This window comes from Oncorhynchus clarkii, chromosome 11 (assembly GCF_045791955.1).
Source record: "Oncorhynchus clarkii lewisi isolate Uvic-CL-2024 chromosome 11, UVic_Ocla_1.0, whole genome shotgun sequence".
Taxonomy (NCBI): domain Eukaryota; kingdom Metazoa; phylum Chordata; class Actinopteri; order Salmoniformes; family Salmonidae; genus Oncorhynchus; species Oncorhynchus clarkii.
In genome coordinates this window covers 14,029,944-14,041,941 of record NC_092157.1, presented here as the reverse complement: position 1 = coordinate 14,041,941, position 11,998 = coordinate 14,029,944, and the positions used below count along the sequence as shown (strand labels likewise).

The 11,998-nt window shown below is 43.9% G+C and overlaps 1 protein-coding gene across 1 annotated transcript in view; it reads right to left on the bottom strand.

Annotated features, from left to right (window-relative positions):
• Window positions 1-11,998, bottom strand: part of LOC139420229 (LIM zinc-binding domain-containing Nebulette-like) — an 87,248-nt gene that overhangs the window by 36,036 nt on the left and 39,214 nt on the right. Inside the window, exon 4 of the mRNA XM_071170083.1 lies at window positions 10,984-11,091. Coding sequence (XP_071026184.1) covers window positions 10,984-11,091 — 108 coding nt within the window. The remainder of the gene's footprint in view (window positions 1-10,983; window positions 11,092-11,998) is intronic.

The following is an 11,998-nucleotide window of genomic DNA, read 5'->3' as shown; positions in this document are numbered from 1 at the left end:
GACTAAATCCCTCAAGGGATTTCCTCCAAATCCTTTACAGGTGGCTACATCTCATTACTGGACACTGCAGTGAATCCTGCCACAGCCTCCCACAACAACAACAGGATACATCAGAGAACACAGAGGAGGAATCCTACTTATGTCGCTTGTCAGAACACGGCACCTCCTGGAGACGTACACACTGGGTGCTTAGCAACCGAGGTCTGACAGGAAAACAAAGCACTTAGCTACAGTAGGTATAATTCCCCCCGCAGCTTCATCAGAAAGACACACAGGCTGGGGCAATGCCAGCCGGCGTTCTCACCTCAGCTTCACCACCTGCGCCACATTCACTCACCGCTGCATCTCCCGACAATGTTTCCTCAGACGTTTCTTCCATCCAGGTGACCGTTTCCTCAGACGTTCCTTCCATCCAGGTGTCCATTTACTCAGACGTTCCTTCCATCCAGGTGACCGTTTCCTCAGACGTTCCTTCCATCCAGGTGACCATTTACTCAGACGTTCCTTCCATCCAGGTGACCATTTACTCAGACGTTCCTTCCATCCAGGTGTCCATTTACTCAGACGTTCCTTCCATCCAGGTGACCATTTACTCAGACGTTCCTTCCATCCAGGTGTCCATTTACTCAGACGTTCCTTCCATCCAGGTGTCCATTTACTCAGACGTTCCTTCCATCCAGGTGATCATTTACTCAGACATTCCTTCCATCCAGGTGACCGTTTACTCAGACGTTCCTTCCATCCAGGTGACCGTTTCCTCAGACGTTCCTTCCATCCAGGTGACCATTTACTCAGACGTTCCTTCCATCCAGGTGACCATTTACTCAGACGTTCCTTCCATCCAGGTGACCATTTACTCAGACGTTCCTTCCATCCAGGTGTCCATTTACTCAGACGTTCCTTCCATCCAGGTGTCCATTTACTCAGACGTTCCTTCCAATTAGGTGACCATTTACTCAGACGTTCCTTCCATCCAGGTGTCCGTTTCCTCAGACGTTCCTTCCATCCAGGTGACCATTTACTCAGATGTTCCTTCCATCCAGGTGACCGTTTCCTCCAACGTTCCTTCCATCAAGGTGATCATTCCTCTCACATTACTTCCATCAAGGTGACCATTTCTTCTGACATTCCTTCCATCAAGGTGACCATTTCCTCTGATGTACCTTGCATCCAGGTGACCATTTACTCAGATGTTCCTTCCATCCAGGTGACCATTTACTCAGATGTACCTTCCATCCAGGTGACCGTTTCCTCCAACGTTCCTTCCATCAAGGTGACCGTTTCTTCTGACATTCCTTCCATCAAGGTGACCATTTCTTCTGATGTACCTTGCATCCAGGTGACCATTTCCTCTGATGTACCTTGCATCCAGGTGACCATTTCCTCTGATGTACCTTGCATCCAGGTGACCATTTCCTCTGATGTACCTTGCATCCAGGTGACCATTTCCTCCGATGTACCTTGCATCCAGGTGACCATTTCTTCTGATGTACCTTGCATCCAGGTGACCATTTCCTCTGATGTACCTTGCATCCAGGTGACCATTTCCTCTGATGTACCTTGCATCCAGGTGACCATTTCCTCTGATGTACCTTGCATCCAGGTGACCATTTCCTCTGATGTACCTTGCATCCAGGTGACCATTTCCTCTGATGTACCTTGCATCCAGGTGACCATTTCCTCTGATGTATGTTGCATCCAGGTGACCATTTCCTCTGATGTACCTTGCATCCAGGTGACCATTTCCTCTGATGTACCTTGCATCCAGGTGACCATTTCCTCTGATGTACCTTGCATCCAGGTGACCATTTCCTCTGATGTACCTTGCATCCAGGTGACCATTTCCTCTGATGTACCTTGCATCCAGGTGACCATTTCCTCTGATGTACCTTGCATCCAGGTGACTGAAAACAAAGTAAAATACACAAAAGCGGTGATTTTGAGGCAGGTGATGGACGTGACCAGTCTAAGAGCCTCCTTCAAAGCCTCCTTCCCTCATGCTGCCAAACATACCCTCGTATAACTGACTATCCTACCGATCCTTGACTTCGGCGATGTCATTTACAAAATAGCCTCCAACACTCTACTCAGCAAATTGGATGTAGTCTATCACAGTGCCATCCATTTTGTCACCAAAGCCCCATATACCACCCACCACTGCGACCTGTTGGCTCTCATTGGCTGGCCATCGCTACATATTCGTCGCCAAACCCACTGCCTCCAGATCATCTATAAGTCTTTGCTAGGTAAAGCCCCGCCTTATCTCAGCTCACTGGTCACCATAGCAACACCTACTTTGGCTGCCTTTCCTTCCAGTTCTCTGCTGCCAATGACTGGAACGAATTGCAAAAAAGCTGGAGACTTATATCTCCCTCACTAAGTTTAAGCATCAGCTGTCAGAGCAGCTTACCGATCACTGCACCTGTACACAGCCCATCTGTAAATAGCCCACCCAACTACCTCATCCCCATATTGTTACTATTATAATATTTGTTTTGCTCTTTTGCACCCCAGTATCTCTACTTGCACATCATCATCTGCACATCCATCACTCCAGTATTAATGCTAAATTGTAATTATTTTGCCACTATGGCCTATCTATTGCCTTCCCTCCCTAATCTTACTACATTTACACACACTGTACATATATTGTTTTCTATTTCTATTGACTGTACGTTTGTTAATCCCATGTGTAACTCTGTGTTGTTGTTTTTGTCGCACTGCTTTGCTTTATCTTGGCCAGGTCGCAGTTGTAAATGAGAACTTGTTCTCAACTGTCGTACCTGGTTAAATAAAGGGGAAATACATGTTTTAAAAAATAATAACAAAAACAAAAAGAGTCAGAACGCTTTTATTTTCTGGCTCAACTCTCCCTCTCGGCTCGATGTTGGGTACTCCTTATCACCCCTGCTCAACTCTCCCTCTCGACTCGATGTTGGGTACTCCTTATCACCCCTGCTCAACTCTCCCTCTCAACTCGATGTTGGGTACTCCTTATCACCCCTGCTCAACTCTCCCTCTCGACTCGATGTTGGGTACTCCTTATCACCCCTGCTCAACTCTCCCTCTCGACTCGATGTTGGGTACTTTCACCCCTGCTCAACTCTCCCTCTCGACTCGATGTTGGGTACCTTATCACCCCTGCTCAACTCTCCCTCTCGACTCGATGTTGGGTACTCCCTATCACCCCTCTCAACTCTCCTGATGTTGGGTACTCAACTCTCCCCTTATCACCCCTCTCGACTCGATGTTGGGTACTCCTTATCACCCCTGCTCAACTCTCCCTCTCGACTCGATGTTGGGTACTCCTTATCACCCCTGCTCAACTCTCCCTCTCAACTCGATGTTGGGTACTCCTTATCACCCCTGCTCAACTCTCCCTCTCGACTCGATGTTGGGTACTCCTTATCACCCCTACTCAACTCTCCCTCTCGACTCGATGTTGGGTACTCCCTTTCACCCCTGCTCAACTCTTCCTCTCGACTCGATATTGGGTACTCCTTATCACCCCTACTCAACTCTCCCTCTCGACTCGATGTTGGGTACTCCTTATCATCCCTGCTTTTCCGATTTAGACCCCACTTGGGGCATTATTGTTGGTGATACTGTACATGTGTATCAGAGGGCCAGTCTTAAAGGTAGGAAGTTCAGAAAAGGTGTCGAACACTGCAAGGAATATCTCAATCCATCCCTCTAAAATGTAAATCGTCACACTAGTTTTTGGTCTCAAAAACATTTTTTTACGTATTTTTATTATTTGAGATAACAAGTGCAAGTCCAAAAAGGCAACACCCTCATTAACCTTCAGCAGCAGCTGGCTAACAATGACAGCATGAAGAGACCAGGGGAGGGGAGTGAACTGTTGAAGTCAATAAAGCAGATTTGGAGGAGTTGGCATGAAAAGAACATGACCAGACTCCCATCCTCCCACTCAAGTGTCCAAATAAGCTGTTTGGATGCAGCAGGACACGAATAATGGATATTAACATTCAATATCCCTCATTTAGACTTGACTACTATAGGGTTGCATTGGATTTGTAGAGAAAGAAAGCTAGATTTAACTGGATGACAGACTTATTTGGAGTCCTGACATCACAGTGAGTCTATTGAGGAAATACAATTCGGCCCAGTGACTCATGTTGCAACAAGCAACACTTGTCGTTATTATGTATCCTGCCAAGATGTAATATGAGGAAATCCACTTGTAGGTGTAAAGTCGTCAGCAATGACAATTCTCAAAAAGACAAACAAATCAAGTTGTTTTGCATTGTTCTCAGTGCCCTTGCTTTCATCCATTTAAATTACCCCGAAAAGTCAAAGAGATGGCAAACGAATACAACACATGGACATTCTAATCTGAAAAAATGCCATTGTTTCAAAACTAGATGCCGTGGGCAGAACATTTAGCCAGTCAATAGCTCTAGCACAATGTCTGCACTCCCTATTGGCAAAATGAAAGTCAATGGCTTTATTCTTGCTGCGTGCGGCCATGTGCCTCGGCTCTTATCTCAAAGGCACTGAGCAGAGCTATGGTAGCTGATTTAGAAGACACAAAAAGGCTCAAAACAATGCAACACTGTTTGTCGAGCATGCAATGGCTATTAGTGGGGTCAATTCAAATCAAATTGTATTTGTCACATGCGCCGAATACAACAGGTGTCATTACAGTGAAATGCTTACTTACGAGCCCTTAACCAACAATGCAGTTTTAAGAAAAATAACACATCTAACATATCTAATACAACCACATGCTTTCACTGTCAATTTTTATAGGATACTGTTAAGGGTTAAGTTTTTCTGACTGAAATCCATCATCACCATCAGTATCTCATGTCCACCCACCTAACTACAACTGCTACTCTGCAATCAGCACGAGATTGTACTAAACAGCCGGAAAAGCTTTGGGCAACTCAACACAGACAAAGCCGTTACTGTGGAAAACCATCATCACTGACAGCCAAGTGTCATTGCTGGCCAATCACAGACTTTTACAATTCTGCCACAACTTCCAACAAAGGTAAACTGGGATGATATTGCAAGTTCATCAATATTCATTTACAGTTGAGTGGGCTAAACCTCCCTCTGTCATTGACCGTTATTCATACGGCCCAGAGAAGCCAATTGAGTGGCAATACAACCATCAATCACTGTAGTTAATTGGCTGTAGTCCTATGGAGCAAAGAACATCTTAGCAGAGGAGGAACCTTATAGATCTGAGTTTCGGTTCTCCTGTGCTGTTTGGGTTCTCCTGCGACACACAACATTCCAGAGATAGATGAGCCCCACAGTGACAATCATTTATTAGGCTTCTCTCCTACATAGCACTATAGGTTGCTTCGGCAGATTATATGTTGGAGGTAATGATGTTTCGGTAATGTGGCTCACAGTATGCACTGCTCTTTACAGGGTGATTTATGAAGACAATGAGATTGAACGAGAATTGGGTTCAATCAGTATTTGTTTTCTTACCAATACTTTAGCTGCACCTGATTGAGCTTGCCCGGCACAATGGAACCAGTGGAATAGTCCCAAATGTGCACTTCAAACCCCACCCACCTGGCACTCCAGACATGCTCAAAGTATTTGGAAGAAAACAAATACTATTTGAACCCGCAGGTCTGGATTGTACATTGTGGAGGGAGGTTTGGGCCTTAGGAGTTGTGCCTGTCAATACAGAAGCATGAACAGGGTGGCATGAGCCAAAAGGATTTATATTAGCTTTTTAGGAGGGCGTCAGATGTTGGCTAAATAGGTCAACCATCTGGCCGCAACGTTCACTCAACCATTTTATAGGGGCAACAAACAGCCAAAATCGAGAGATCAAATGTAAATGTTTTGACCTATCATTATGTCTCATTTGAAGCTCTGTCAACATCATTTGGAGAAAAACAAAACAAAATCCCTTCGGGATGATCATGTGGTCAGTGCTGCACATTGCATTTAGTCCCATTTAACATCAGAACCATAAATGCCTGTGCTTTCGATCACGTCAGTACTACTTACTAAGTACTGATGGTAAATTCACTGCCTTGGTCCGTTAGCAGTACATTGGGGATGGCGTATGAGAAGAGCCGGATTAAGAAATCATAGGCCCGGGGCTTGGATTTTTTTAGAGCCTAGTCTTATCGTAAAAACATGCCAATTAAATGTAAAAATGTATTACCTTTTAATGTGGCATGAACAAGACCATTATGTTTTTTTAATGTTTAATGACTGTGATAGGCTCATGTTTCACAGGTAGGCCTACGGGGTACCCCCACTATTTATTTTGCTGGGACTCCGTATCACCCCTGGTACACTTACATCTGTGCCCTAATTGGTTAACAGCTATGATGTTTTTTCTCTCTTTTTTTCCCTAATAAATCATGCACCCAACCAAGGCAGCAGGTTCGTGGAACCCACTTGGGCCCCCTGCCTCCTCCCCTCTCCCTGTCTGATGATCAGCAGAGCGGCAGTAGGCTATCTACTGTCATTAAAGGACCTTTATGTTTTTCAAGTTTTCTCACCCTCTGTAAGCCTCTGGGTTAATATGGCCCTGCGTATGAGAAGCAAGGATTTACAGCAACCAAAGTTAACCTTGTGTTTGTTTCTTGATAGGACTTGGACAACAGCTCAAATTTATTTTTATTCAGAATTTATTCATCCTGTATTCACACAGGTGATCCTATTGAGATTGAAATTATATTTTAGAAGGGAGAACTGTCCTAAATGCCACACTGCAAACTAGTTGCTGGGGGTAAGAGGAGAGTTATGGGAAAGGAATGCATTTAGAGTAGCCATAGAGATCACTGTGGGGGGAAACAGGGATGGGACAACTAGTAAGACTAGCACCCATCCTATGGACAGCAGCACAATAAACAACCAATCCCAAAGCTGTTTTTGTATCCTGGTTACATTGAAGGAAAAGGAGTCCCATAAACTCAATGCAACATGAGAAGGATTTAGTTGCTAACTTGCTATCCAGTTATGTTCAAATTAGGGATAACTCATAACAGCTACTGTATGTATGTGTATGTATGATGAAGTTGTTGTTGCATGTGTGGGTGTGGAGGGGTTTATAAATAGCCACATTCATGTTTTCCCATGATGTTTGGGATTTGATAACAGGGTAAGACTGGTAGGCGTGGTGCTTCTAAACACAGACTGTAACAACCAAGACGTGGTTCAAATCACACCAGAGGATTCTGGACCGATTCTGGGGAGTGGATGTGTATTTTGGGTGGCCACCACTGTATTCTTAGCTTCATATTAGCCATGATGAAGAAACAGAAGCCATTCAATCCTGTCTCAGTACCACCACAGCATTCATATACAAGTCAACCATGTAGTTGTTGTACTTGTGTGAAGGGTAGGTAAATAAACTAGCATTAGCAACTAAACCTGAAGCTAATGTAGCATTAACTGCTAACTAGCATTAGCAACTAAACCTGAAGCTAATGTAGCATTATCCACTAACTAGCATTAGCAGAAACAAATATTTACTTCTTCAGGCCCTGAAAACCTGCCAAGTGCTAGATGACACACAAAGGTATTCAATGGATGTTGAATGAGAAAGATTTATTAGGCTTGTATTTGGATTAGATTATGAAATTGCCTGCTTTTAAGTTCAGCAGCATTAACATACTCATATTTGAAACCACTTTTCAGGATACCTCATCAGTGAACAACTGACAGAATTTTCTAAAGCCTCCAGAGGTAATATGAAATTTAAAAAAGTTAATTAAAATCAAACCAAACTGCCTTGAAACGTAAAATAAAATGCCACTTTGACAATAAAAAAACCTCTGCAGACTAACATTTCATTCAATGTGACGCTCCTGCTACACAGAAACCAACCAAAATCAACTGTATTTCTCATTATTTCAATTCACAAGATAAAATTAACGCGAGCGCCAGCCATCGAGAACTGAACCTCTGCGATTCTTGAGCTTGGCGCTGTCGACGCAATAAGAGAAAAACAGCAGCATTCATTGATTTCAATGCTGGACGCCCGATGCCTGTAGTGCTGCAGGGCCTTGAGACTCACTCTTCACTGATTTCTCTTCTAAGCAGCCAAAGGCAACACAGACGTCATACCAGAGTCTATGATATGGTCCTTATATGAACCAGCACGTCACTGACCTAAAGGGGCCTGATAAAAACCTCTCCCCACTCCCTCCCTCCTTTCTATCTTCCTCCCTCCTCTCCATCCAAGTTTCCTTTAGTTCCTTACCTCCCGGTCAGGTGAGCCTTGTGAGAGGGCTGGCTAATAACAGAACCACACGTAGGTTTCAGATTGCCCTCCTCGCTCTCTGATGTGTTAGCTAATGAAGGAGGTAGATGTAGCTATGGTAATACCCTCCGGGTGTGTTTACACAGTGGAATAACACGATCATGCAGCCAGGAGAGTTCAAATCAAATCAAACTTTATTTGTCACATGCGCCGAATACAACATGTCACCTTTCACCTTACCGTGAAATGCTTATTTACAAGCCCTTAACCAACAGTGCAGTTCAAGAAGAGTTAAGAAAGTAACACAATAAAATAACAATAACATGGAAATATACAGGGGGTACCGGTACCGTGTCAATGTGTGGGGGTACAGGTTAGGCAAGGAAATATGTACATGTAGGTAGGGGTGAAGTGACTATGCATATATAATAAACAGTGAGTAGCAGCAGTGTAAAAATCAAATGGGGGGGGTCAATGTAAATAATACGGCCCTGGGCAGTGAGTGGGGCTCGCTTACCTGGTTCAGCAGTGGGTCAATGTGCCTCTGGGACGACGGCGTCCGTAACACTCTCTTTCCCCAGAAGGACCTGTGTGCACTTAAATCAGATCACACAGGATAAGTGAGAGCACATACAGTATGGGGAAGGTTAAGAGTGTGTTGTATTTAAAGGGATACTACACCATTCTGGCAATTCATTTTGTGTCTCTGCGTTTTTATGTCTGCTTGCAGTATGAAGGAAGTTAGAGCCAGTTTCGCGGGCCAATGCTAACTAGCGTTAGTGCAATGACTGGACGTCTACAGGTACGCTAGCGACCCAAGACCAGCGGTGCATATCATCAGTTTAAAGCAGTGTCCTCTCCTTTCCTTTGCACTGATGTGAAAACACATAAACAGCAGAAAGTAACTCCCTGGTAGGATTCCACCATGTGCATTCACCCACTCTATCTTATGTAGCTGATGGAGACGAGACGAAGAGGAAGCCACATTATACTATTGAGATGCACCTGAGGTAACTGAAGCACTTGAGATTTCTCACCTGATAGAAGTGTTGAATTCGTTTAGCAACACATTTGGTCTCAGCACACTCTTGATTGGAGGGATTGGACAAGGATGTTCACTCGCACCGCTTACATGTTTTGTGTCATCTACATAAACTGATACAGGCCGTATGAAGGCCCCTCGTGCACTTACCAGTACTGTAGTGTGTGAGTGTACTGTATGTGTGTGTATACTGTAGTGTGTGTCATTATGAAAAAGGTAAACAGATATTCTGTTAGTGTTTTATTTCAATGGAGTCTGCAATACAGAAGAGAGATTAGGAGTTGTTAAGAGAATGTAGGAGTCGATAGGAGTCATTAAGAGAATATAAGAGTCGATAGGAGTCGTAAAGAGAATATAGGAGTCGATAGTAGTCATTAAGAGAATATAAGAGTCGATGGAGACAATAGGAGCCGATAAGAGAAGATAGGAGAAAGAGGAGCAAACACTGAGTCTTCAAAACATTAAGCAAACCTGCTCTTTCCAAGACAGACTGGTCAGGTGACTCCAGGTGAAAGCTATGATCCTTATTGATGTCACCTTTTAAATCCACTTCAATCAGTATAAATGAAGGGGAGAAGACAGGTTAAAAATTATTTTTAAGCCTTGAGACAATTGAGACATGGATTTAAGTGACTTTGAACGGGGTATGGTAGTAGGTGCCAGGCACACCGGTTTGAGTGTGTCAAGAACTGTAACCATGCTGGGTTTTTCAAGCTCAACAGTTTCCCATTTGTATAAAGAATGGTCCCCCACCCAAAGAACATCCAGTCAACTTGACACAACTGTGGGAAGCATTGGAGTCAACAGCATCGCTTTCAACAGCTTGTAGAGTCCACGCCCCGACGAATTGAGGCGGTTCTTTTTTTATTTATGCATTTCTTTTTTGAACTTTTACCCCCTAATGAGGTGATATCCAATTGGTAGTTACAGTCTTGTCTCATCGCTCATCGGGAGAGCCGAAGGTCGAGAGCCATGCATCCTCCGAAACACGACCCTGCCAAGCATCACTGCTTCTTGACACACTGCTCGCTTAACCCGGAAGCCAGCCGCACCAATGCGTCGGAGGAAACACCATCCAGTAGGCAACCGAAGTCAGCTTGCTGGTGCTCAGCCCACCACAAGGAGTCTCTAAAGCGCGAATGGACAAGGAAATCCCGGCCGGCCAAACCCTCCCCTAACCTGGACGACGCTGGGCCAATTGTGCATCGCCTGATGGTTCTCCTGGTCACGACTGGCTGTGACACCGCATAGGATCGAACCTGGTTCTGTGACGCCTCAAACACTGTGATGCAGTGCCTTAGACCAGTTCGCCACTCGGGAGGCCCAAATTGAGGTTGTTCTGAGGGCAAAAGGGAGTGCAACTCAATATTTGGACGGTGATCCTAATGTTTTGTACACTCAGTGTATATTGAGTGCTTATGTGGTGCAAACCCGTGATTTCGCTCAGTGACCAAAATACACCCTCTGATTCACACACTGGTCCAGCTTTCAGGCTCCACTTCCCAGCAGGCTTTCGTTCCACACACACACACACACACACACACACTTTCCTCTCCTCCATTCCTCCACATTATGTAACATTGTAACAGACTCCCCACAGCAATACAAACAGGACACCCACACCCGGATAAGGTCAGGGGTTTGATGAGGTAACACAAGGATAGGAAGAGGAAGGAGGGGTAACCATGGTGACCAAGGGGTATAGAGAACGTGACCTCACAAAGCATACATTACTGATCTGCTCCTGTGTCTTTCTCAGTCTCTGCAGCTCTGGCGTGTCCGATACAATGCTGAAGCCTCTGCCTTTGCTATCCTCAAAGTCCTTTTTGTATTTCACCTGAAACAAGAGACAGGGATGAGGTTTGAAAACAGTACTTATTTGTAAAACTTTGCCATCTGAAAATGCTGCCTTTCGACAGTGATTCTAAACTTCAGCACAATAGTCTGGCAAGTGTTGTGATGGGAAAGTGGAGAGCCTACTGTTCTGAAGTGAAGATACCGGGGTAAAAAGAGCTTAGTCTAAAAAAATATATATGTTTTGTTTGGAAATAAACTGGTCAATTTAAGTTTGTTCTTGGTTCCATTTATTCTCTGAAAAAAACAGAAGATAAAGGGGGTGAATTGAAAGTGGCAGTTGTTTTGCAGTTCCTTTTATCACTGAAGAGCAAGACAACAATTCCAACAAAATTATTATTGATTCAAAGCCTTTCATGTTGTAGAAACCCACATGCTATAGAATAGTTTTCTGTAGGGAACACATTAAACACAAATTAGACCAATCTTCATCCTTGACTAGCCTCTTGGAGTTTCAAGAGCTTTAATTCTCCAACACTTTGAAGTCTCACATAAGCTCTGACATAAAGTATTAATGTTCACACCTGATCGTTATCTTAATGTACAGAATAATTATACTTTGTCAAGGGCACACTAGGAATCATTTATACATCACTAGACTGCTATATAGGATTGTAAAGAAACTTAACATAATTATATAGCCTCAATTCAATTCACTAGAACTTTTTTGTCCCCGAAGGGCAATTTGGGTGTGGTGCAGGACACATGAAAACATTTGACATACACTCCCCTACGTATATATTTTGACAGTGAAGCTAAAACTTTCATTTGGCTCTATACGGCAGCATTTTGGATGTGAGATCAAATGATTTCTATGAAGTGACAGTACATAACGTCAGCTTTTATTTGAGGGTATTTTCATACATATCTGTTTAACCATTTAGAAATGA